Consider the following 21,431-nt stretch of genomic DNA (forward strand, 5'->3'; position numbering starts at 1 on the left):
TTTGTGAAGCCACTATGGGTTTCATCTCTTTGTCACTACATTAAAAAAAAAAAAAAAAAAGTGTAAGGACTAAATCACTGAGCAGTCTTGATGCCCGCTCCTGATTAGCTCAATAATCCATGTTCCTGTGTATCTTACCGAGTTTATTTTTTTTTCCAGTTGCGTATTTAGCTACAGTAATTATCCACCAAAACCAAGTTTACAAAAGATGATCAACAAACAGGGAAATAATATGAAGCTCTTAAAGACACAAACACGATTTGCAGAACTGCATCAGCAAAGAAACCACACAATACAGACTAACCACAATGCTAAGAACAGAAAACACTCTACCATTCAATTAATAGTGAAAACCAATTAGGAACCCTATGGTATACTACAAATTTCTCAACTGTTATGTCCCATCTTTTAGGTTTATTCAGTACATCTGGCATTCTTCTGGCCATCCAGTACGCGAAGTCCGAAAGATCTGTTACTTTGGGAGGGTGGGAAAAACCAAACATAAAGGAAATGCAGAGTACATGGTACTTCTTTGGTACCAGAACCAAACTTTCCAAAATCAAGTGTTTACCAACGATCTGATAAACCATATTACTGATTTGCTTCTGCTGTTGGTGACATCAAACAGCAACCTACGTATAACAGCTAAATTACAAATGCAGTTAAAAAAAGAAATAGGAAAAAATCAACCTTAAACTCCATGCTAAGACTTTTGACAGTGTGGATTCAAACATGCGGATTCTCAGAAAACTGAGTTCTGAAAACCACAGCAATTACACAGTAGAAAATGCACCCAAAAGGTGTTTTTTTTGAGTGTTTGCCTTCAAAATGTGGCTTCCCCTCTAGCACATAGCCACAACACAGACAGACATCGGTATGTTTTCCAAAAGGACTGTGCTCTGATCCGACAGCAGATTACTGAAGAGCAATTTATTTAATGTTGACAGCCTAATTCTTAAGTGAGTACAATCTCCTAACAGAAAATTGTATTTATGGCCAGAAGGTAGAAATTAAGTTTTTAATCCTGTAACAATTATCCTGTGAACTGTATGCCAGATATAAACATTCCAAAACTTAAAAAAAAAAAAGCGACAGGGCTCCACAGCTCATCATTATCAACCATAACTACAAACCAACAAATACCTAAGCAACAGACAGCTCCAATTTCACTCTGCACAGGAACTGTCAGCTCTAAGTAGAAGCTCCAGCACAGGCAGGTGCTCCGTGGAGGACCAGTGACATCTGGTGGCTTGTGGGGGTAGACTGGGAACTGCTGTAGGGTTAGCACACCACCAACTGCCTGCCCTCTTCGCAGCCTCCCTGAGCACCACCTCCCAAATTAGCTGCTCTGGAGCTTTTTTGTTGTTGTTGATAAAAGCCACTGCCAGTGACGATACGAGAGTGAGCTATGCTCAGACAAAGAATGTGCTCAGCATGCAGTTTCCCCCCTAATCATTTTAACAGGTTTCCACTCCTGAAAGAAAGGGAAATGGGGCTCTCTTTAAACTCTTTCGCTCACAGCGTGTAAACTGTGATCTTTATATCTGTGTCTTCAAACACTTCCCCAAGTATTGCTGAAACTTTATCCCATTCCAGGCGGTCAAGTCCACATCCAATCCTGGAAAATAAGACATCAAAACAACTGTAATGGCCTCTTTTGGAGCATGCTATGAACAACCAGCCCTTGAAGCAGCTACAATTTTATGTAGCACTAACTCAGCTCACCATAAACCAACGTAATGCAGTTAAAATAAGGAAGCAACCAAGCCTGTGTTTTGCTATCATTTAAACGCATTGGGAAATGCAAATTTCATTTGCACAATTGAACAGAAGAGTTGAATAGAAGTGGATATTTGGAACTCTTATTTCACAGCAGGGGATCATCTCTCAGTATTTACATTGCAGTAACTAGTTTTCTTACCTAGGCATGGAAATGTCAGTAACTCCATTGTTCAGACAGTGAGCTTTCATGGCTTCTAAACTCTTTCGCATAGTCTCATATGTTGGTTTGTGAGAAACTTTCTTCTTCGTAATCTAAGTACACATGTTACATGTAAAAGGTCAGCTGTGCCTCCAGCATGATCACTGCAAACCACATTCTTTTTTAAAAAACATATTCCACTATGCTCTGAAACTCCACACCCAGGCTTGCCACCATGAAGACAAGACGCCTTGGGGAAAGAAGTAAGTTTCACAGCTTAAAATAGTGTAATTTAGCACATAGTTCTTCCCATTTAAAGTTTAAACATATATACCCAAGACAGCTTGGCTTCTCCTCAACTAGCAATATTTGAGTAATACATCTCACATCCCTTATTTAGAAGGACATACCCTGAAAAACCAGGGCTATTAAACCCCCCTTCATCCTATCTAATATAGTTTAGTTACAAGGAAGTGCCTGAGTGATGTCCCACTCTTACCAGGTAGTAAATGTATCGGTCGTCTCTTCGGAGAACTGCCACCTCCCCAGTCTTCTTTTCTGAAGTGAAGAAATTAAGGTATTTTTAAAACAGCTACACTCCACTGCATAATGCCCCCTGCACCCCAAGTAGCTTGGAATACCCTTACTGCTGGAAATCAAGGTTTTCCCTTCAGCTCCTGCATGTCCACCCCACGTGTATCACTCACGTTGATCCAACAGCTCTTGTACGCCTCCAAACTTTTTCTTAAAAAGAACAGCTATGCCTGCACCCATGCGACAGTCCTCACTGATGCAATGAGCCAATGCGTCCGTCTGGGGGCATGAGAAAAGGTCCCCCTTAACACATTTGATCTGGAAAGCAACACAAACAGAAGGGTAAGTAAAACGGAGCTAAGAGTGCAGACTCAAAGAACAGGGAATCTGACAAGCCTGTACGCTGAAGTGTAACGCATTAAGATTCAGCTCACAACTGCACAAGTTGGCATGAATTACCAACCCAATATACAGCTAACAATCTTTCCTACAAGATCAGTTATGAGTATCCCACGGCAGCTCAGTAGTTACTTTTACAAAATCAATGCTTAAAAAGGAAAATTTTGTCATAGAGTACAACTGGATTAGCGCACACCTTCAGCATACTAGAGCGTGTCAGTGCTGGATATCCTCATTTAGTTAGGCGGGTAAGCTCTGTGCTGTTGTGCAGCATCTCCATCACTGACATAAGCACAAAAGCACAAGAACTTAGCAATATCACCTACTTTCCTCCAAAAAGCTACATGGTATACGGCCAACTGTCAGGTAATTGGGCCTCTTTACAGAGACATGCATCACAGCGGTAACCGACATAATGCATTTTCTACGCACTCTCTCCTCGTGATCCTTGGACAAGTGGGTGGCCATGGTAACGTGGGCTATGGTGAAGGCTCCTGCAGCTGGAAAGATGAGAGAAAAACAGAGTTATTAGGAACCCCAAACTAGGCAAGAAGCTAGCGTGCCACATGGTGCACAGCTAAACCTGCTTTTTCTGTGGGACTGCTGGGATGGCCAAGACACCCCTTGAAAACATCAAAGGAGGAGGCCCAAACGCCTGAACAGCATGGCGCAAGCTTTCCCACTTCAGCCCCACAGCTCCAGCCCGCCAGGCGCAAGGAGGCCCCAGAGCAGGGTCACCACTCAACCGGCACCCACAGGCCCTCCATCCTTCTCCAAATCACCCCTGCCCCGTCAGGAAACCCCTCAGCCGGCCACACCCGCGGGCGCGGTGCGAAGAACGATCCGCTGGGCCTGGGCTTGCGCCACGAAGAACCTCCCCAGCGCTCCCCACATCAGCCAACCCACGCCCCGCTCCGGTCCGCCGCCGCGGCCTCCTCGTCACGGCAAAATGGCCGCCCTGGCTCGCCTCTCTAGGCAGGCGGGAGGAACGGCCTCTCTATGATACTCGCCCAGAACATTCCGCAGGGCAGCCCCCCGGCGCATGCGTAGGACGAGGGGGGCGGAGCCTGAATTAGGAGGAGAAAGGGGCGGGGTCACATCCTGCACATGCGCGTTGCTGGCAGCGCCGGCCCCAAGCGCAGGCGCAGTAACCGCAAGTAGGCGGGGCCTGACGCTGAGGGCCGCGGCGAGGGAGGCGGAGCCATCCGGGGCGGGCGCCGCCATGCGCCTGCGCCGCCCGTGCCCGCCCCCTCTCTCGCCTTTGTTCGGGGTTGGGCGCCATTTTGCGCGGCGGCTGAGTGGAGGCGCTGATTGGGTTTCGGGGACCGGTAGCGGAGCCAATCAGCGCGGGACCCGAACCGGGGGAGCGAGGCACGGTGAGTGCGAGCAGCCAATATGGAGCCCCCGAGCGCCGGCCCCAGCGCCGGGATTGGCGGGGCCGAGTGACCAGTCAGGAGGCCGCTCGCAGGGCCGGGGCCGGCCGGCCGGGCACTGGGGGAGGCGAGGGGACGGGGCCCGGCCGCTCCGGGGGCGGGGGGCTGGCCGGGGGGAGAGGGCTCGGGAGCTCCGCACCGCGGGAGGAGAGGGCCCGGGGCGGGTGGGGTGTACCGGGAGGTGCTGGCGCGGGGCCGAGGGCGGCTGCGATGGAGGAGAAGGCGCGGGCGCGGCCTGGGCCGCGGAGGGGAGGCGCGCGGCGGGCCCGGCCTCCGCGGCGGGGACAGGCCTCCCGTGCGGGGCCGCTGGGACGGGAGCCGGCAGGGCCCCGCCCTCCACCGGCCGGGCGGGGGGAGCGGAGCGGGTGAGCCTCCCCGCCGGCCCAGCTGACAGATGGGCCGCGGGCAGCCCGGGCTGCTCCTCCTCCTCCTCCTCTTTCCCCCCCTCCCCCCCGCCTTGCCCGTGGGAGGTGGGGCAGGCCGCTGCCCCCCCTTCCCCTCACCCGGGGGTGCGGGGGGCGCTCCCGCCTCCTCTCAGCGCACCTGGGCGCCGAATGTCGCCGGCCACGTGCTGCTCCGCCAGGACAAAGTGCCCTTTGCGGGGCGGGGGGCTGCCAGGCCTTCCCCTCCCTCCTGGCAGGGCTCCACCTGCTCAGCCCGCCGAGAAAATGACCAGCTTTGAGGCTGGCTTGCCGCAGCAAAATAAAAGCGTCCCTGGGTGAACTCCCTGACATGCATGTGTTATAAGGAGGTTGGAAAACAAAATCTGGGAACCAGATGTTTTACTCTGCTCAGCAGTGGGAGATAAGAGCGTGGCCTGCCCGTGCTGCTCTTTAGTTAAATCCTGTCTTTGGCTTCGTCTGCGTGTCTGTCCTCTGCTGGTGTCCTTAGAGGACAGCGATCGCACGGGTAGGTGGACAGGGTCTGCCCTAGAAACTTCTGCCTGTTTAGTAACGTTGCTTCAGGATGCAACACATTTAATAATGAGGCTTTTGAGCTAGCTCAAGTCCTAGCACGGTTTGTCACGCTACGTTGTTCTCGGCATAGCTCATCTGCTGAGGGAACGGTTTTCGATATAGCTTCTATAGCCTCATATATATATGTGTGTGTGTGTGTACGTATATGAATATATGCTGACAGAACTAGAACATGAAGTCATTTTCAGCCCAGACGGGCCTAGTGAGGCGGAGCTGGCTGGTGAGATCAGCTATGGGAGGAGCATACCATCAAAGCAGATCACCGGTCTTTAAAATTTAACTTTGGTACAGTAACGCCAGTGCGCGGTGTTTTAATGAAGGGAATGAAATAATCCCTTGGAGGACCATGATCAAGCCGGTGTAAATTTTTCTAACTTTGGCTAGCCACAGCTGGTGCAGATTGTTAAGATCACAATGCTGTTAATAGTTTAAATAAACAAGACAGGGGCCTGATGTGGGGGTCTGTAAAGAAGCATTCCCTAGTAGAGGTACGCCTGTGCTTGATTATTGGTTGTGGTGTTAAGGAAGCTGGAGAACTTCTGGCAACTGGTTTACTGGCATCCTGTGCTTGCTATTGAAATAACTTCCCTGAAGAGTGAAATGTGGGAGCTGTTTTCTGACAGGTCCCCAGGCATTTGGGGCAGAAACCATACAGTGCAAAATCGAAATGGGAACCTTGGTAGGCAGCATCATCTTCAGAAAGAATGTTTATCTTCTTTTAGTCTGTCAGGCTGGGAAAAACTGTTCCTAAGTGAGCCAAGGATAGAGTTAAAAATGCAGTAAGGTGTAGTGCCTTTCGGTGCTGTGGCTGAGATTATCTTTGTGATCTCCAGGGTTAGCATCACCACATAGGTCCTTATTCTGAACAAAAGATCTGATAGGGACAGAGAAAGTTCTTACATTATTGCGGCTGAGTATTACGTCCCCTGTAACGAACATGCTTCTGGTCTGTTGTGATACATACTGGTTAATTGGGTGGGTTTGCAGGTAAGTGACATTTAGCGTTAACAAGCAAGAAAGTAACAAAATGTGAAATGATTGTATGTCTTCTTAGGCCACAGTGAGGAGTAAGTTGAAAAACTGAAGTGTTCTTAGGATAAATGCCAGACACTGAAGTACAAATAATGTTTTAAAGAGCAGGAAGTGTGAGAGGTGTCATTACAGTAGTAACTACAGCAACTGTTACAGTTAAGCTTTTGACGAAATGTTTTGTGTGTTTCTTTGAAAACTGAAGGAACCTGTTTTTTTGTTGCTTCAGACTTCTTTTATTAAAGTTACAGGCTGCTTTTGCACTAACGTGGTAGGTATTTGTTCAATTATAGCGTAAATGAAATACTTCATTCAAAGTAATAGTAAGAGTTCTTCCCTTGTTGATCAACCGAGGAGAAATGTGAGGGAGAAAGGAGGTAATGGAACCGAGTACTTTATTTCAACAGTGTGTTCTTCGTATGTGTAGGCAAGGGTCCAAGGAATGAGAGGCAGTTAAAGGGTGGAGGCAGCAAGAAGTCTGCTGGCTATTTTCAAAATATATGAAAGTAAGAGGAGAAAGAGCTGTGAGGAGGGGGTGCTGTGTAGTTGGGGAAGGAGAGAGAGTTTCATTTAGCCGTGTTGAATTCTTGAAATATAGTTTGGTTTTACACCTAAACTTTGTATTTTGTCAAGTTTTTTAGCAATAACACCCCTCTCCTCCACCAATACGCGGTGTAGGCAACTGTCTGTAGCCCAGACTATGCAAACTCCAGGGGTAAAATAGCAAGAGAGACAGGCTCACGGCTACTGTTTGATTCACTGAAGATAATGACAGAATTGAGGTTGAGATACTTTTTGTTTCTCAGTCACGTTAGGTGTTCTTGAAATTACAATTCTAGTTTTGTTACTCAACATTATGAAAGAGGTATGTCCTTGATTAAACTGGCTCTTACTCTGTGGCTCTGTCCTCAATGTCAGCAGATGGTTTGCTTTTCAGCTACTGTAAGATAATACAAATTTCAAACCTTAGGACTATAATCATGTGCCTTTTTAACTTGCCTTGCCAGATACACAGACTGAGGTGTGCCTTTTACCGTGTTGGAACTGAAGCACTATGGAGCAGTACACAGCGAATAGTAACAGTTCCACAGAGCAGATCGTTGTGCAGGCTGGACAGATTCAGCAGCAGGTATGGGAAGTGATAACGGGTGAGCTTGCATTGCCAGTGCCGAGTTACAAATCTTTCTGTACTTGTCAGAGTTTCATGGAACCAGCAAGATGCTTCATGATACTGTCTGGGTATGTGTTTACCTGACTTTTGTCACCAGATCAGTGATCTGACTTGACTTGAAGTCAGAGTAAATATGTTTTTTTTAAAAAAAAACACTTTTTATAATATGAATAAAAATGCAGATCTACAGGTTACCGAATTTCAGTGTAGTAGGGAGTTTGCAAACTGGTAGTGAGATGAGTAAGGTAAAAAATCCTCTCTGAAAATGGAGGAAACAGACTATTAATAGAAATAGTCAGTTGTCCACAAGAAACAACGTAGATTCCTTCCCCAAATTGAAATAGGTTTTGTTCAAGCCCCTAGAGGCTTTCTCCGGCTTTCTCAGAAGAAATATTTATTGAGATAATTTGTTTTAGAAATACAGGTACATCAAAACAAACACACAGTACAGGATTTGCAACAAAACGTGTAGCCTTGAATGAATTGATCCATTCCAGAAAGTTTCTACTTCATGTTATAATATGCAGATGCGTAGGGCTGCATTTTTTTAAGGGCTTACAGATTTTTCTGTTGTTAAGCTTTACACATTCAGATACAGTAATGCATTTTCAGATGAGCTGTGCTGCTGCTGAGTTTTTGTTGCATCTTATGTTTGTTCTAGTTCAAGGCAAGAGGAGTTTCTTAGTTTTGTCATGCAAATGAACGAGCCACTGGATTATATTTTCAGTGAGAGATACTTTGGTTTGTCATCAGCCTGTTTGAGTGATAGTGGGGACCAGCTTCTTCCATTGAACTTAGCTAAAGTTGACTTTTTCAGTCAGAACAAGATTGTTCTTGAGGTTTAAAAATTACATATTAAGAATTATCAAAAATAGCTGCTTCTAGCAGATAACCAAAGATACGTTTGGGTTTATTGACACTTTGTAGGTAAAAGGGAGGTAAAAACATACTGGCTTCCTTTTTAGTACACACTCTTAAAGCCTTGATGTATTTGACATGACATGTTTTTGTAAAATATTTTTTTTAAACAGGCTTGTTGTAGTACAGCTTTTAGTAGAGAGATGTCCTTCATCTCCCAAATGCTAACACAGATTATTTTTGGACTCTTACTAAAGAGGCTAAAGATAGAAAAGGCTTCTAGATTTAACTGCTCTTGCAACCTCTCAAGATTGTCCTTCAAGGTCAGTGGTGGGAAGACATTGATGCAGGGGTGACATAGATGAAGCTTAGACTGTAGTCATCTGTGCTGCTGTTCTGTGCAGAAAGGAATTTATAGCCTTTATTGTAATTAGTAAGTCTGACAAAAATCTGGAACCTCTTCACAGTAAGAAACCTGGGCAGTGAAAGGAAATGTTAAGCAGAAAGATAGCAGTCCAAAACCACTGAAGATGAGATTTTAAATTCTAGGAAATAATCTTTCATGTGCTTTGTAAGCGATTTTTGTTCAGGATATTGCAGCCTGTCAGTATCACATGCAGTTTTGTTGGTATTCCATTCTCAGGTTTGCTAAACGTATTCACGTGCCTTACGTTCCAAGAGCAGTGTGTATGAAATTTAAATTCACCCTCTTCCAGCAAAGTGTCGTCGTCTCTTGTCAGAGCTGTGCATTTCCATGTTTCAAGCTATTCCTGTTCCTATTCCCAGCAGCAGGGTGGTGTCACTGCTGTCCAGCTGCAGACTGAGGCCCAGGTGGCATCCGCCTCAGGCCAGCAAGTCCAGACCCTCCAGGTAGTGGTGATCTCTCTAATTGTGTTTGTGAGCACTGCATGACTCTCACCATCGCCACATATCTAATGCTGTGTTTTTTCCAGGGTTTGAAATAGGAACAGGAAAATTTGTTAGCAGTAGTAGCTGTGCTTTACGCTAGCGGTCGGGTTTCCAGTGAAGTGCTGGGGATTATAGCTTTTCATTGGAACTCAGCTGCACGGCAGACACCCTGATGCATTCATGAATTCATGCTGCTGTAATTCTGAAAGTGAATAGAGGTTGGAATGGGATTTAAAAGGAAAAAACCACCAAGACGAGGAAGTGACAGTCAAGCGATACAATCCAGAGATTTCTTCTAGTTTCAAGGAGATTAGACTTCTTATATCCTGTGAGTAGTTCTGTGTCTTCACTACATGAAAGACAGAAAGGTGGTGGATGACCCATGAGCTTGAAGAGTGAAACTTTTTCATCTGTGATTAAAAGGGGCGCCAGAGGGCAATATTGGCCTCTTATTTACATGTGAACAACACAGGGAAACCCAGGAGAAGTATGTACTCTAACAGTAAATGCATCACAAACTGGAAAGAAATGCAAGTTTTTTGCTGATTTGTTTCAATGTGAAGTATTTTCTGTGTTGCAAACTTAATTTCATTAGCTCACGTAGGAGGCTTTTAAAGGAGTCAATAAATCCTGGATAGCTGCAGCAGCTTAGTTGTGCATTTTTCACTCAGTATTTTAGTTTTCTTTGTTTTTTTAAGTCTTCGGAGGAGGAGGTTTTCTAAAAGGCTGGGATGGTCTTGCCCAGGTGTCAAGTTGAACACAGCATTTTTTATGTTCAGAGTTAAAATATGAAAAGCTGGCTGACTTGAATTGCTTGGGTCACTGTGGCCTCCTGGTCATCATTATATGCGTGTCGTGTCCCCACCATCCCCCGCCCCCCCCCCCCCCCTTTTTTTTTTTTTGGCTTGTTCTAGTGCATTAACAAGAATCCTGGAATGTATCATTTTTCTTTCTGCTAATTGGGTATTGTACTGCTGACTGTGCTTCTCTGTGGCTGACATGAGCATGCTTACCCCCCCCTCTCTCTCCCTGTGGTAATACAAAACAAGTACTTACTCATTTTTGTTAGGGTTTTGTACTTGATAGTTACAAGGCTGAGGAACAGCACAGTGTTGCAAGGATGTTGGGTGACCTGTAGAGTCATAACATTCTATGCAGGGCGTTGATCACTGAGGTGCAGCTGTGGTTGTTTCTGTGGATGTGTTAGCATATAATTCACTAACTTATAATTTGAACTATGCAAAGTGAAGGTTTTTGTAGGTAGTTCAGTATGTGCTGAAAATCTGTACTGATATTTAGCCTGGTATTCTACAGTTCTTGAAGAGTCAGCGTTTGCTAGCGCGTAGTCTTGAAATGTAGAAGTAAAAAACCCCAAGAAGTTGGTGATTTTTTTTATCACGTGTTGCTCTTGTTTCTAACTAACTTAGAGCGTGGTAAAGTGATGACCTAGTTCATCAGACTCATTTCACATTTAAGCCATGGAGGTATGGTGGTATTTTGAAAAATATATTTTGGGGAGTTTGGGGGCTTAGTGGGTAAGAGTGTTAAAACAGAGGTTTCCCCCTTGATTTTCTTTTCATTGGCCTTTTTCCTAGTGACAGAGACATACCTGGTTCAAGAGCACCGAGACTCTTATGCCATATTTATAAGTCTGCTGTAAGCCTTGTTGGGCCAAGAGGGAGCTGCTGCTCATTCTATTTCGCTCTTCCTTACTGAACTACATTTTGTGTTGTTACATTCATAGTGCCACTTAACCGTGAAAAGGTTCTCTAAGAATGTCACATGCTACATATCAGTTAGGAAATGGAAATGTTCAAAGCATTTAATTGGAGAGAGTTGAAGCTACCTCAGAATCTCTTAGTCAGAATTAGCTTATTTAGAGCTTTCTCATTAGGAACATCAGTTAAAAATTAGGAATAATTGTGTGGATAATGAAGTTTCTCTTATTACACTTTGCTCTTGGGCTGTGCATAAAGGTAGTTACTATGTCTGGAAAGTTTAGCCATGCTTTTCATGCTCTGCTGCAATTAGCCGTGGAAATTTTGGTTGGACTGCAACAGAAAAAGATCCTTTACTAAGTGCAGTAGCTAATAATGGAAAGTTTTAGAAACTAAAGGTATTTGATGTTGATTATGAACCCAGGTTAGTGACTGTTGCTCAGTTTCTCTGGTCACTGCGTTAAAATAGGTAAGCGCTTAGCCTCATGTGGTGGCCACTTCACTTTCTGGCTTCATGTCACCAGACTTTTTCATTGTTCTTTTTGGTTTTTTCTCCCATTTCCTAGGTGCAGGGTCAACCACTAATGGTACAAGTAAGCGGAGGTCAACTGATCACATCAACTGGCCAGCCGATCATGGTGCAGGCTGTGCCTGGGGGTCAGGGCCAGACAATCATGCAAGTCCCGGTTTCTGGAACACAGGGATTGCAGCAGGTGAGATAACCCTCATTTTATTTAAGATAAATTGCAGAGAATGAACTGTGATGTTTTCGCCTTGTCAGATAGTGCATTTGCCTCAGTGTTCTTAAAATAAACTGGCCAGAGATGGTCATTCTCCAGCAATGGATCTGGCAGTGAGCTGCGTGAAATTTGCAGTGAAATTTGTTTGTGTATCTGATTTTTGTATTTTATGGGATGGGGCAAACCTTTTAAATTAAGTCCATTAAAATACAGCTGGAGTTGGTTTGGGGTTTTGTGTTTGTTTATTTTTTATTTTAACTGGCCCTTGCAGTATAGTTGGTTATCTGGTGCCTACTCAATTTATGGCTCAGAAAGAGGATTTTATTTATTTAAGAAAGCTTCTTGAAAATAACTCTTGTGCTTGAGTTCATCTAATATGTGATGGGTGAAGGTGAATTTAAACATGTCCATTGCACAGAAGGTAATACTGTAGAAGGTATAGAAGATGCATTCTGTTAGAAGTAATTATTTTGAAATATTTGTCTAAAAGACAGTTTTAAAATTTAAACAGGTGCTCAAAGTGTGTTCCTCAAAAGCACAGGGAAAAACTCTAACAGTGGCATAATGGAAGTGTTGTAGTGATTTGAGAATGGGATTTAGGGGTCAGGTTGAGCACAGTCCAGGAAGGCATGTGATGTTTCAGTGTTTTGAAAGGTTTATTTAGTGGGTTTTTTTTTTAAATTTATTTTGTAGAAAACCAGTATATTTTGTGTTAGGTTCTTTACAGTCTGGTTGTTGGAGGAAAATCCGTAACTGGGTTTTTAAGCCCAAGCTTCAAACCATATTCCAGTTCCTCTTTTTTTAATCTAACAAATGTTCCATATTGGTGGAAAGACTTCTCTGCGAAGCTGAAGACAACTTTTATATATCCAGGAGTACCTCTGTATGCTGGATAATTAACACTCTACAGATATCTTAAATCTTAGTCCTCTTTTATTTTTCTTTCACCTGAGTATTACTATTTTAGTTTGATGTGAGAAATTTATTTCTTCTGACCATTTTATTGTGTAAGCAGTGGAGAACTGTTAGGGCATAATGACACCAGCATGTTATGTTTATTCTGTATGGTTGTGACTGCTGTGTCACAGGGAGGAAAAGATTAAAATCTTCGTTTTAAAATGGAAAAAGAGAAGAATCAGTGCTTTCTTTTTCTTTGCAACAGTAAATCATCCTCAGAGATGATTTGGTAATGCTGAGGCCAAGGAGGGAGAAATAAGAGGCATAGTTAATGTTCCTTTCTGACTCTTTCTTCCACAGATTCAGTTGGTCCAGCCAGGTCAGATTCAGATTCAAGGTGGGCAGGCTGTGCAGGTACAGGGGCAGCAGGGCCAGACCCAGCAGATCATTATACAGCAGCCACAGACTGCAGTTACTGCTGGCCAGACACAGGTAACTGCACCAGCATGAAAGGGTTTTCTTGAGAGGAACAGGAAGAGAAACAAATGACTTAAGATGCGGTTAAGTAAAAAAGGGGGAGAAAAAAAAAAAAAAAAGAGGAATTATTAATATTGAGGAGAACTTGAGAATAAATTTCACGGTTTTGTAGTGTTTTTGTACATAACTCTGGGGCAGAATAAATAGATTGCATGTTTTTTTATCCATTGTGTTTCTGTATTTTATTGGTTCATGGTTGTTTTTGTCTATTTGTTGAAAGTTGAAAACATGAAGTATTGCTAATTTCATACTTGCGCCATTTTGTGATGTAGTCTAGTCATACCTGGGTTTTCTGCTGATGTTTTTGTTTAGGACCAAAATCAAATTTCTAAGCAGAATAGTTGTTCCTTTAACATGTTCATAGTGAGACAGGAAAGCTAGAACTTGTTTCTTTCAGTATTAAATACTACACTGTTAGAAAAAGTATGTTCTATGTGCTTTAGGTATTTTGTCTACAGTTGGTTTGTGCTCCATCCTATTTCTTGATGCTGGTAATAAAGCAAAAGAAATAGATGCCTGAAACACTTTAAGCGCCATGTGTTAATTCAGGAATTGTAAACTTTGAAAAATAAGCAATTTGTAAAGTTACTGTGTTCTTTTTTTTTTTTTTTTTTTTTTTTTTGTTTAGACCCAGCAACAAATAGCAGTTCAAGGACAACAAGTGGCACAAGCAGCTGAAGGCCAGACCATAGTCTATCAGCCAGTTAACGCTGATGGAACCATTCTCCAACAAGGTATGAGCTTTGGCGTGAAGAGTCAAAACTTCTCAATATCTTTGATAGTATTGTATCTTGTAATTATTGTCAAACATTGAGTTGCAATGCTAGTACTGCTGTGAGTGCTGTGATACGAGTTGTTGGCATAGTGAATGGAAGAAGAGATGTTTATGTTGTTATACAGGAATTTGGTCTGCAGTTCATGCCCCAGAAAACTAAAAAATGGCTCTTTTCTTTGGCAAGGGGTGTTAGAATAGAAACGCTTAAGTTTGCTTTTGCACCTGAGAGTACGTGATCTCTTATCTGACACTAGGTTTACTGTGCAGATACAAATGCAAAAAATAGGAAGTATGAGGACCAGGTGGTGGAGTTAATAACTTGCAATGCTTTTCTGAATCTTTTTGCCTGTTATGGAAGGATGAATGAATAAAAAACAGAAGTGGGACTAATGGTGTTCCCTTCTTTTTGTGTGCGTGTTTTTGGTTTGTTTTTGTTTTTTTTGTTTTTTTGTGTGTGTGTGTGTTCTTTTGTGTTTTATTTTCTTAAAGTTACAGTCCCTGTTACAGGCATGATCACCATTCCAGCAGCCAGTTTGGCTGGAGCACAAATTGTCCAAACAGGAGCCAACACCAATACAACTAGTAGTGGACAAGGGACTGTCACAGTGACGCTGCCGGTTGCTGGAAATGTTGTCAATTCAGGTGGAATGGTTATGGTATGTGTTTAACTTTCCATTGATATTTCTAAAGATTGAGGTTTAAGATGTCTGTACGCAGACTGTTCTCTGAGATTCATGTCACCTTAATATGGTAGCTACTGGGAAGACTGACCATTAGTTTAAACGCAGTAAGTTTTCAGTTTTAATGGCCTGTGTCTTATTGTGATCTATATATTCTGTACTTGCTACCACAGCAGACTGAGTTCAAAAATCTAGAAACTGAAATTCAAAATAAGCTGTTAACTGATAAGCAGAGGTTTAAAAGGATTGAATTAACTGTTGCTTTTCTTGAGGATCCCTTAGTATTTGTTTCTGTGATTCATAAGAGGCCTTTTTCTGCCGATTCTGATTTCTTTGTAGTGAGGCCTTTTAACTTGTATTTCATTGTTCGTCCCCACTAGATGTCAGCAGCTCTACAAGTAATATTTGCTTAAGAAATGCTCTGAAATTATCATATAAATTAAATAAGTGATAACAAAAAAGAAAGGGAAGCAATGGGCATGTCCTGTATGCTTAATTTTACAAGAAGCAGTAACATGGTTGTAGAACCGTATGTTGTATTGAAATTTTACCATTATCGGGGAAAAAACCCAAGCACGACTGATAAGTAATTGATTTGTTTAAATTTGTTCTGCAGTTTGAGAACTTTATTACTCCTTTTAATTTAAGTGGGTGCATTATCTGAAAAAACCCAAACAATTTCCATTTTAACTTTTCTTTTCTTTTTTTTTTTAATTACTTTTTTGCATTCACTTTGTGTTTTGAGCTACAAGTACTAAAAACGTATTCTCTGTACAGATGGTACCTGGAGCTGGATCAGTACCGGCTATCCAGAGAATACCTTTGCCTGGAGCAGAGATGCTGGAAGAAGAGCCCCTCTATGTAAACGCCAAGCAGTATCACCGGATCCTTAAGAGGAGGCAGGCACGTGCTAAGCTTGAAGCAGAGGGAAAAATTCCCAAAGAGAGAAGGGTGAGAAAATAACTCTGATTAATACTGGGTTGCTTTATGAGAAAGGCATAGAAAAACCACTTGTGCTGGAAAATGAGGACTAGGATCCTAGTGTTCTTCAGGTTTTTTTAATTTATTTTTGTTGTCATCATTGTTGTTCATAAGCCCCATCAGAATTATTTTTTTTAAGCCCCTTAGTGGCAGTCATGCTTCCTTTGTGTGCTCTTAATTGTTGAACAGCTGTGTAGCAGTGTTGCAAATGAGCATTTACTGTAAACAATTTATCTTCAGGGAAGGATAGGGACTGGGTAGGCTTTTCTAGCGGTCAGGAATTTGCCTTACTGAAAATACTGAACTAGAAATAGTAAGCTGGTCTCTCATTACTTCCTTCGTATTGTTGCAGAAATATTTGCATGAATCTCGGCATCGCCATGCCATGGCCAGGAAGCGGGGAGAAGGTGGACGTTTCTTCTCACCAAAGGAAAAAGACAGTCCTCACATGCAGGTAAGTAGAATTTTGTCTGTTCTTTGGACAGCTGCCACTTCCAGTTCTTCAGAGGTGTCTTTGTACCGGTTTATTTGTTCCTTTTTGAGCTAGGCTGCTGACCTTTGTCATTTTCTTCCTTTGAATTTGTTTCAGGCATTGTAAAGAAAACTTCTGTCTCTCTTCTTGTAGAAAGCAAGTGTCTATTTGCCTTGAGTAATTATAGTGATATTGATAGAAGTATATTCACATTGTTTTACAAAGAATGCTTGTATTTATTTGTCCTAAGAAATACAGTCTTTGCAGCCTTTCTGGTTGCATACCAGAAGTATTTTTTAAGGACATGAATTAAAAGTAGATACACCTTATCTTAGATCTGATGGAAAATTAAAAAATGTGGCTATCTGATTCTTAGCTGCATATTGATTTACATAAAAAGTGCAAGACAGGTTTTCAAAGGAAGGGACACAATAGAGTAGAATTAGCAAATTCTGCTGTTGATTAGTGCTTTAAAGCATTCCTGTGGCTTTAGCAAAAGACTGTTTCTTACTCAGAAGTAGAATCCTTCCCAAATAGTAGACCAGTGCTTGGTCTCCCCTATTACCAGAAACAACTCATTACTAGGAACTAGTAAGATCTATATATCCCATTCTCTTTCACTGGCCTGTAAAACCCCGGAAAAATATGACATGTTTAGACATCAAAGGAGGTGGCAGGAGTGTCTCCTCTTGATAGTCTTGTGTGTCTGTGATTCTCTCTGCTGTTACGGGAAAATGCTGAATTACAACATGGTACGTATTTTGTATCCGTAGGATCCAACTCAGGCCAACGAAGAAGCAATGACACAGATGATCAGAGTTTCCTAACCACTGCTTGAAGAAAATCAAAATAACTGAAAAAAATTCCCGTCCCTTCTGCAAGTCTGTCTTACCTTTCCAGTGTATCAAGTGAGTCTTTCAGTGGGACAATCGCCATATCACAGCCTATCCTTTTCTACAGAACAAGCACCACATTTTCAGTGTGTGGTCAAGATTTTAACTGAAGTTGAGTCAACAAATAGAGACTTAACGACTTTCTCGGTACACTCTTCTGATACAGCACAGGGATTTCAGAGTCTGACTGCTCATGCCTTTTTTTTTCTTCTTTTAAACACCTCTTGCATTAAGATTGGCCATGGCTGAGAGTGTGCCACTGACTCAGTGATCAGCAATAACTCTGGCAGGCTGAAGCAGGGCCAGCAAAGACATCTTGGAGTTACGGCCCTTCTCTACAGAGACATAATCCAGTTTATAGCGACCAGCACTGACGTGGCTACACGACAGTGCTTTGTTTTCCCAGCAGAGACTTGTTATTTACATCCATTCCTTACACCTTTGGATTTTATTATCAACTGAACTGTTCCCTGTTGTTGCATCTGCACTTCTGGCAGAACTGGCAGAAACTGAAGGGAGATTCTTTTAAGTTCCACCTTGTAAAATATGTAAACAGCAAGCTCTTCTCTGGGAAAAGTTCAGCCATCCAGTGACAATGATAGAAATATTTCAAGATTATTACAGGACTTGATATATTGTGTATCTGTTCCAAGAATTAAGGTGGGAGAGGGTGATGTGTGGGGATAAGGATCTAATTAGTAAAAGCAATCTCTGGGCGTTTTTTGGTCTGTTTATTGCCAGTGGTTGTTGCTTTGGAAGAGGAGTTGTTGCTAGTATAAAAGGGATTAAGACGTAAGTGAATCTCTTCCAAAGGAGATTTTTTCTTTTTACTCTTCCTTCTAACCTGCCAGTCCAGTGCATGGTTCCTCCAAAAGACACACAAAATCTGCAATCTCATAGTGATAGCACTTGACCGCCTCTGTGACGGTTTTTCTTGATGTCTGGTCTAAATCAGTTCTACAATTCTCTCATTCTGCACAGTGAGGGATTGTTTCATGACAGCAGAAGCATAGGGCAACTCAACTCGGCTCATCCTGATGTAACTGAAGGACTGTTAAACAAATGAAGGCAGATACTGATGAACCTTTGAGGCTTTTTATAGATTATCCTCTTTAAATAAAAAAAAAAAGTGGTACTTAATGAAGGAGGAGTACTTACATTTTTAAAAAAGGATTTTTTTCATGACTTCTGGCTGAGTATCTCAACAAAACATATCTTTATCTATAATTCCGTAGCTCATTACAGAGTTTAAGCTTGATCCGTTTGTACTAATTTGAAATTTGGCGATGGAAGGTGTAGTTCATAAGCATTTTAACAGATGATACTTGCATCTCTCCATGCCTGTCTCCTGCCATCTTGAATGAGTTTTACAGATGCTCTGTGTATCACCTGTGTGCTGTAGTCCTCTCTCCTCCAATTTTTGTGTTCTGTAGTTAAAACCCAGAACTGCATCGTGGCAGTTAAGCATGAGATTGGAAATAACTGCCAGGCATTGTCATTGAGGGAGGTGATTATGGACCTGAATAGGTGAAGTTGCAGAGGGTGAGATGTTCTTGAGGAAAGCAGCCAAGGACAGGCGAGACTGGTTTAAATTCAGTGAACTCTGTTTTCAAGTGACAAAAAAAAAAGTAAATGCAACTTGAAAAATACAACCCATATTATCTCCCCTCTATGTTTTTCCCGTTCACTGTGACTAAGTCACAATTATGACTAAATACAAAATGGAGGACAAATTAGCAAGTTGTAGAAGACCGGGAGGATACAAAAGGGCAGAGCCTTGAATATACTATTTACTTTGCATAAAAGAAAAATACTAGACCTAAGAGTATGAGAAGATGGGAAGGAATGCAAGAAGAGGGGGCAGAAATGTGGAGAAACATTAAATTCTACGTTTCCAGCAGGCAATCTTGGAGGAAGAGTATGCTTGTCCAGATACTAAGGATGACAATGTTTAGGTCAGCCACCTGTGGAGGAACATAGCCTGTTAAAGAACAGTGAAGAAATGCAGATTTGGTATTTGTAGTTAGGCAGCTGGATTTTCTAAATTTAGTTCGGTTCATTTTTCTGAATTTTAGTTCCTTGTTCTTACCTTTACCACAGCTGATGTAGTGAACTGAAGCTGAGACAGAAACTGACACACCAGCGATGGGAGGAGGTGGCCTAGTTCTTGACATGCAAATAAATCTTTCTTTCAGTTTTGTTTTGAATTATATCAGTAATCTAGCGCTCTGCTCGTATATCTTACATTAGGATTTTTAGTCTAGTGATTTAAAAGGCATTTGTTTACCTCCATTGCATTGATGGCATCTTTGGTGCCTTTGGTCGCTTCTGCCTTAAAATACTTGGCCAGTTAGAGCACGGTGCTTAACTTCTTCAGTTGGCGACTACGAAATTCTCATCTAGCATTTCTTGTGAGGTCACCCATTTCAGGAAATAGGTAGCTCTCTTTTAGTGAAGGAATAACAAAGGATTTGCAGCGTTATTGTAAATATTTTTTTAGAGCATCTGTACGTTTTGTCGGTGGAGTATTCATGGGCTGGAGGAATATTTCTGTGCTGGAGTAAGACAGCCTCTCCATACCATTTCTGGTCTTCAACTGACAGCTAATCTCTGTCCTGGAGAACCCCCTCTTGAGAGCTGGAACTTGGGGAAGCAAGATTATTGCTCTGACATAGTTTTTTGGTTTGGTTGGTTGTTTTTATTTTTAATGAGTAATCCTTTTCTTAAAGAACTTGTAAACTTCTTCAAAGCAGCTAGAACTTTTCTCCCAATAAGCCCTTCATATATAGGTTCTCTGATCTGTTGTTGTAGAATGTGTATTAAGACCTATGGATTTGTGTTATATAGGAAGTTTTATCGTTAATACTTTAGTGATGTGAAAGCCTGAGTGCTACTGTCATATTTTTCATTTGCTTTGGGTTACGTGTATCACTTCTAAAAGTAGTGTTTGCTTGGTGAGATTGGAGTTACCGGTCAACAACATGTTACCAAAAAAGTCTGCTTTCTTTTCCTGGGTAAATTTGTTAAATTGGAGATGTCATCATGTTCAAACCTCCCTAGTAATTAAATGAGAATTCTTTGTGGATTGGCTACACTTGAGCAAAAACTCCACTTCAGGAGTGCATGAAAGAGTGTATGAGGATAAAAGAAGCAGCTCGGGGAGAAATGTGGTCAATTGATCCAGAGAGCACTGGAGTGGTGAACCGATCAAAAACCAGTTTTATATGAGTGTAAAGAATGGGATGTGGAAAATGGTCCTCAAGTGATGCTAAATGGCTTTAAGGCCTTGCATGTTAAAAAGGGGGGAGTGGGGGGAGAAAATCATTTATTTGTGAATGGGTGTGGGAGGGTACTGAGATTAACGTTAAGGCAAAGTTTGTATATAGTTAAAAGTTTATAATTTTTTTTATATGATGCATTTTTTCAAGTGTATTTTGGTCTTTAATAGATGCAATTGTAAGTACTGTGTACACTATCCAGCTAATAAAAAATTATAAACCGAGAAGCAGCTTTGGCTTGGGCCCTGAGGAGGGGCTGCAGGAAGGATGGAAGAAGGACTTTCCTCTCAGCCCTGAGTCCAGGGGAGCTGCTGTGACCCGCTTGAAGTTGGGAGATGGCCTCACTGAGCTGGGGAGGGAAGGAGAGTTGCTCCAAGCTGGCCAGCATTGCTTCTGTGTGTTCTTCGAGTGTGGGGAAAATGTGCAGCAAGTCTGGGCTGGGAGGAAAGAGGATGCACTGCAGTTACCGCTTGAAAGAAAAACTTACCATTCTAATAATGAAGAGAAACACGCCTGGTAGTTGCACTGTGTCCCATCCATGCCTAGCCAGCTTCTGGATATCTGTTGGCATAATGCTCGGCATCCTTCGGTGACATTTCAGTCTCTGCGTGCTTGCTGCAGGATTTGTTGAATTGAATAATTAGCCCTGAAGGGCCATGCAAAAGAATCCAGTGCTGATGCAGAAGCTGCTCTGGAGCACAGGGAGTGCCCTATGGATGCAGCGATGGAATCTGTCCAGAGTTGCGTAAGTTTAAGAGATCCAACTTCATGTCACTCAAATTCTCTTCTTTGTAAGACATTCATTCCTTTATATTTTTGGTTACCTTCCAGGATGGTGAATCTTTCTTGTCCCCAGATTCCCAAGTATCATGTTATCTTTTTTTGGCCAAATATGACTGAATGGACACCCTTAGAAAGAGCTTATTCCTTGTGTTTTGGCACAAAAGGGAGTATTCCTCTTAAGAGGATTGGGCAGGCTTTGAAAGGTTTAAGGGAGAGCCAGTTTCCATGTCTGCCTGCTAATCCCTCGCAGGCATGCTGTTTCTTCCACGTGTGCTGCTCGGGATCTCTCAGCAGTATTGTAACTTAAACATTCACTACAATAATGTAAATACTTTTATCAAGGCTGAGGTTCTACACTGTTCAGCAATCTTTTGTATGGTATCAGGTAGTTGTATGTACAGTATTGTTGAAACAGTTCCTGTGTGTGTTTACAGTTTGCAAAGCTC

General features: G+C 42.4%; 2 protein-coding genes across 29 annotated transcripts; one reads left to right on the forward strand and one right to left on the reverse strand.

Annotated features, from left to right (window-relative positions):
* Nucleotides 1–128: 128 nt before the first annotated feature.
* Nucleotides 129–5,034, reverse strand: OARD1 (O-acyl-ADP-ribose deacylase 1). Of its 8 annotated transcripts, none has more exons than XM_055728013.1 (6): nucleotides 4,463–5,034; nucleotides 3,287–3,354; nucleotides 2,629–2,773; nucleotides 2,421–2,479; nucleotides 1,922–2,034; nucleotides 129–1,618 (listed from the first exon to the last, which is right to left on the reverse strand). In XM_055728013.1, exons 1-6 carry the CDS (start codon nucleotides 5,019–5,021, stop codon nucleotides 1,516–1,518), a joined length of 1,047 nt encoding a protein of 348 aa, XP_055583988.1. In that variant the 5' UTR covers nucleotides 5,022–5,034; the 3' UTR covers nucleotides 129–1,515. The 8 variants fall into 8 exon arrangements, 6 of the variants coding, with proteins under 6 accessions (XP_055583988.1, XP_055583991.1, XP_055583992.1 ...); XM_055728016.1 differs by lacking the exon at nucleotides 4,463–5,034 and adding an exon at nucleotides 3,865–3,883; XM_055728017.1 differs by lacking the exon at nucleotides 4,463–5,034 and adding an exon at nucleotides 3,673–3,834.
* On the forward strand, nucleotides 4,095–20,429 carry NFYA (nuclear transcription factor Y subunit alpha). 21 transcript variants are annotated; one of them, XM_055728020.1, is made up of 10 exons: nucleotides 4,095–4,230; nucleotides 7,301–7,422; nucleotides 9,109–9,195; nucleotides 11,516–11,662; nucleotides 12,947–13,078; nucleotides 13,752–13,857; nucleotides 14,388–14,554; nucleotides 15,356–15,529; nucleotides 15,912–16,013; nucleotides 16,805–20,429. In XM_055728020.1, exons 2-10 carry the CDS (start codon nucleotides 7,348–7,350, stop codon nucleotides 16,856–16,858), a joined length of 1,044 nt encoding a protein of 347 aa, XP_055583995.1. In that variant the 5' UTR covers nucleotides 4,095–4,230; nucleotides 7,301–7,347; the 3' UTR covers nucleotides 16,859–20,429. The 21 variants fall into 21 exon arrangements, with proteins under 21 accessions (XP_055583995.1, XP_055583996.1, XP_055583998.1 ...); XM_055728021.1 differs by having other exon boundaries at nucleotides 9,112–9,195; XM_005447047.4 differs by lacking the exon at nucleotides 4,095–4,230 and adding an exon at nucleotides 5,061–5,196.
* Nucleotides 20,430–21,431: the final 1,002 nt, after the last annotated feature.

This window comes from Falco cherrug, chromosome 16 (assembly GCF_023634085.1).
Source record: "Falco cherrug isolate bFalChe1 chromosome 16, bFalChe1.pri, whole genome shotgun sequence".
Lineage (NCBI taxonomy): Eukaryota > Metazoa > Chordata > Aves > Falconiformes > Falconidae > Falco > Falco cherrug.

Excerpts from the sequence above, each read along its gene's own strand:
- OARD1 (XM_055728013.1), bottom strand. The coding sequence starts at position 5,021 with ATGTCAGGGAGTTCACCCAGGGACGCTTTTATTTTGCTGCGGCAAGCC. Across the intron at positions 2,774-3,286 it reads CCAAGGATCACGAGGAGAGA|ATCAAATGTGTTAAGGGGGA; the intron begins GTGCGTAGAAAA and ends GTTGCTTTCCAG. Across the intron at positions 2,035-2,420 it reads ACCGATACATTTACTACCTG|ATTACGAAGAAGAAAGTTTC; the intron begins GTAAGAGTGGGA and ends ATGTGTACTTAG.
- NFYA (XM_055728020.1), top strand. The coding sequence starts at position 7,348 with ATGGAGCAGTACACAGCGAATAGTAACAGTTCCACAGAGCAGATCGTT. Across the intron at positions 9,196-11,515 it reads AAGTCCAGACCCTCCAGGTA|GTGCAGGGTCAACCACTAAT; the intron begins GTGGTGATCTCT and ends CCCATTTCCTAG. Across the intron at positions 15,530-15,911 it reads AAATTCCCAAAGAGAGAAGG|AAATATTTGCATGAATCTCG; the intron begins GTGAGAAAATAA and ends GTATTGTTGCAG.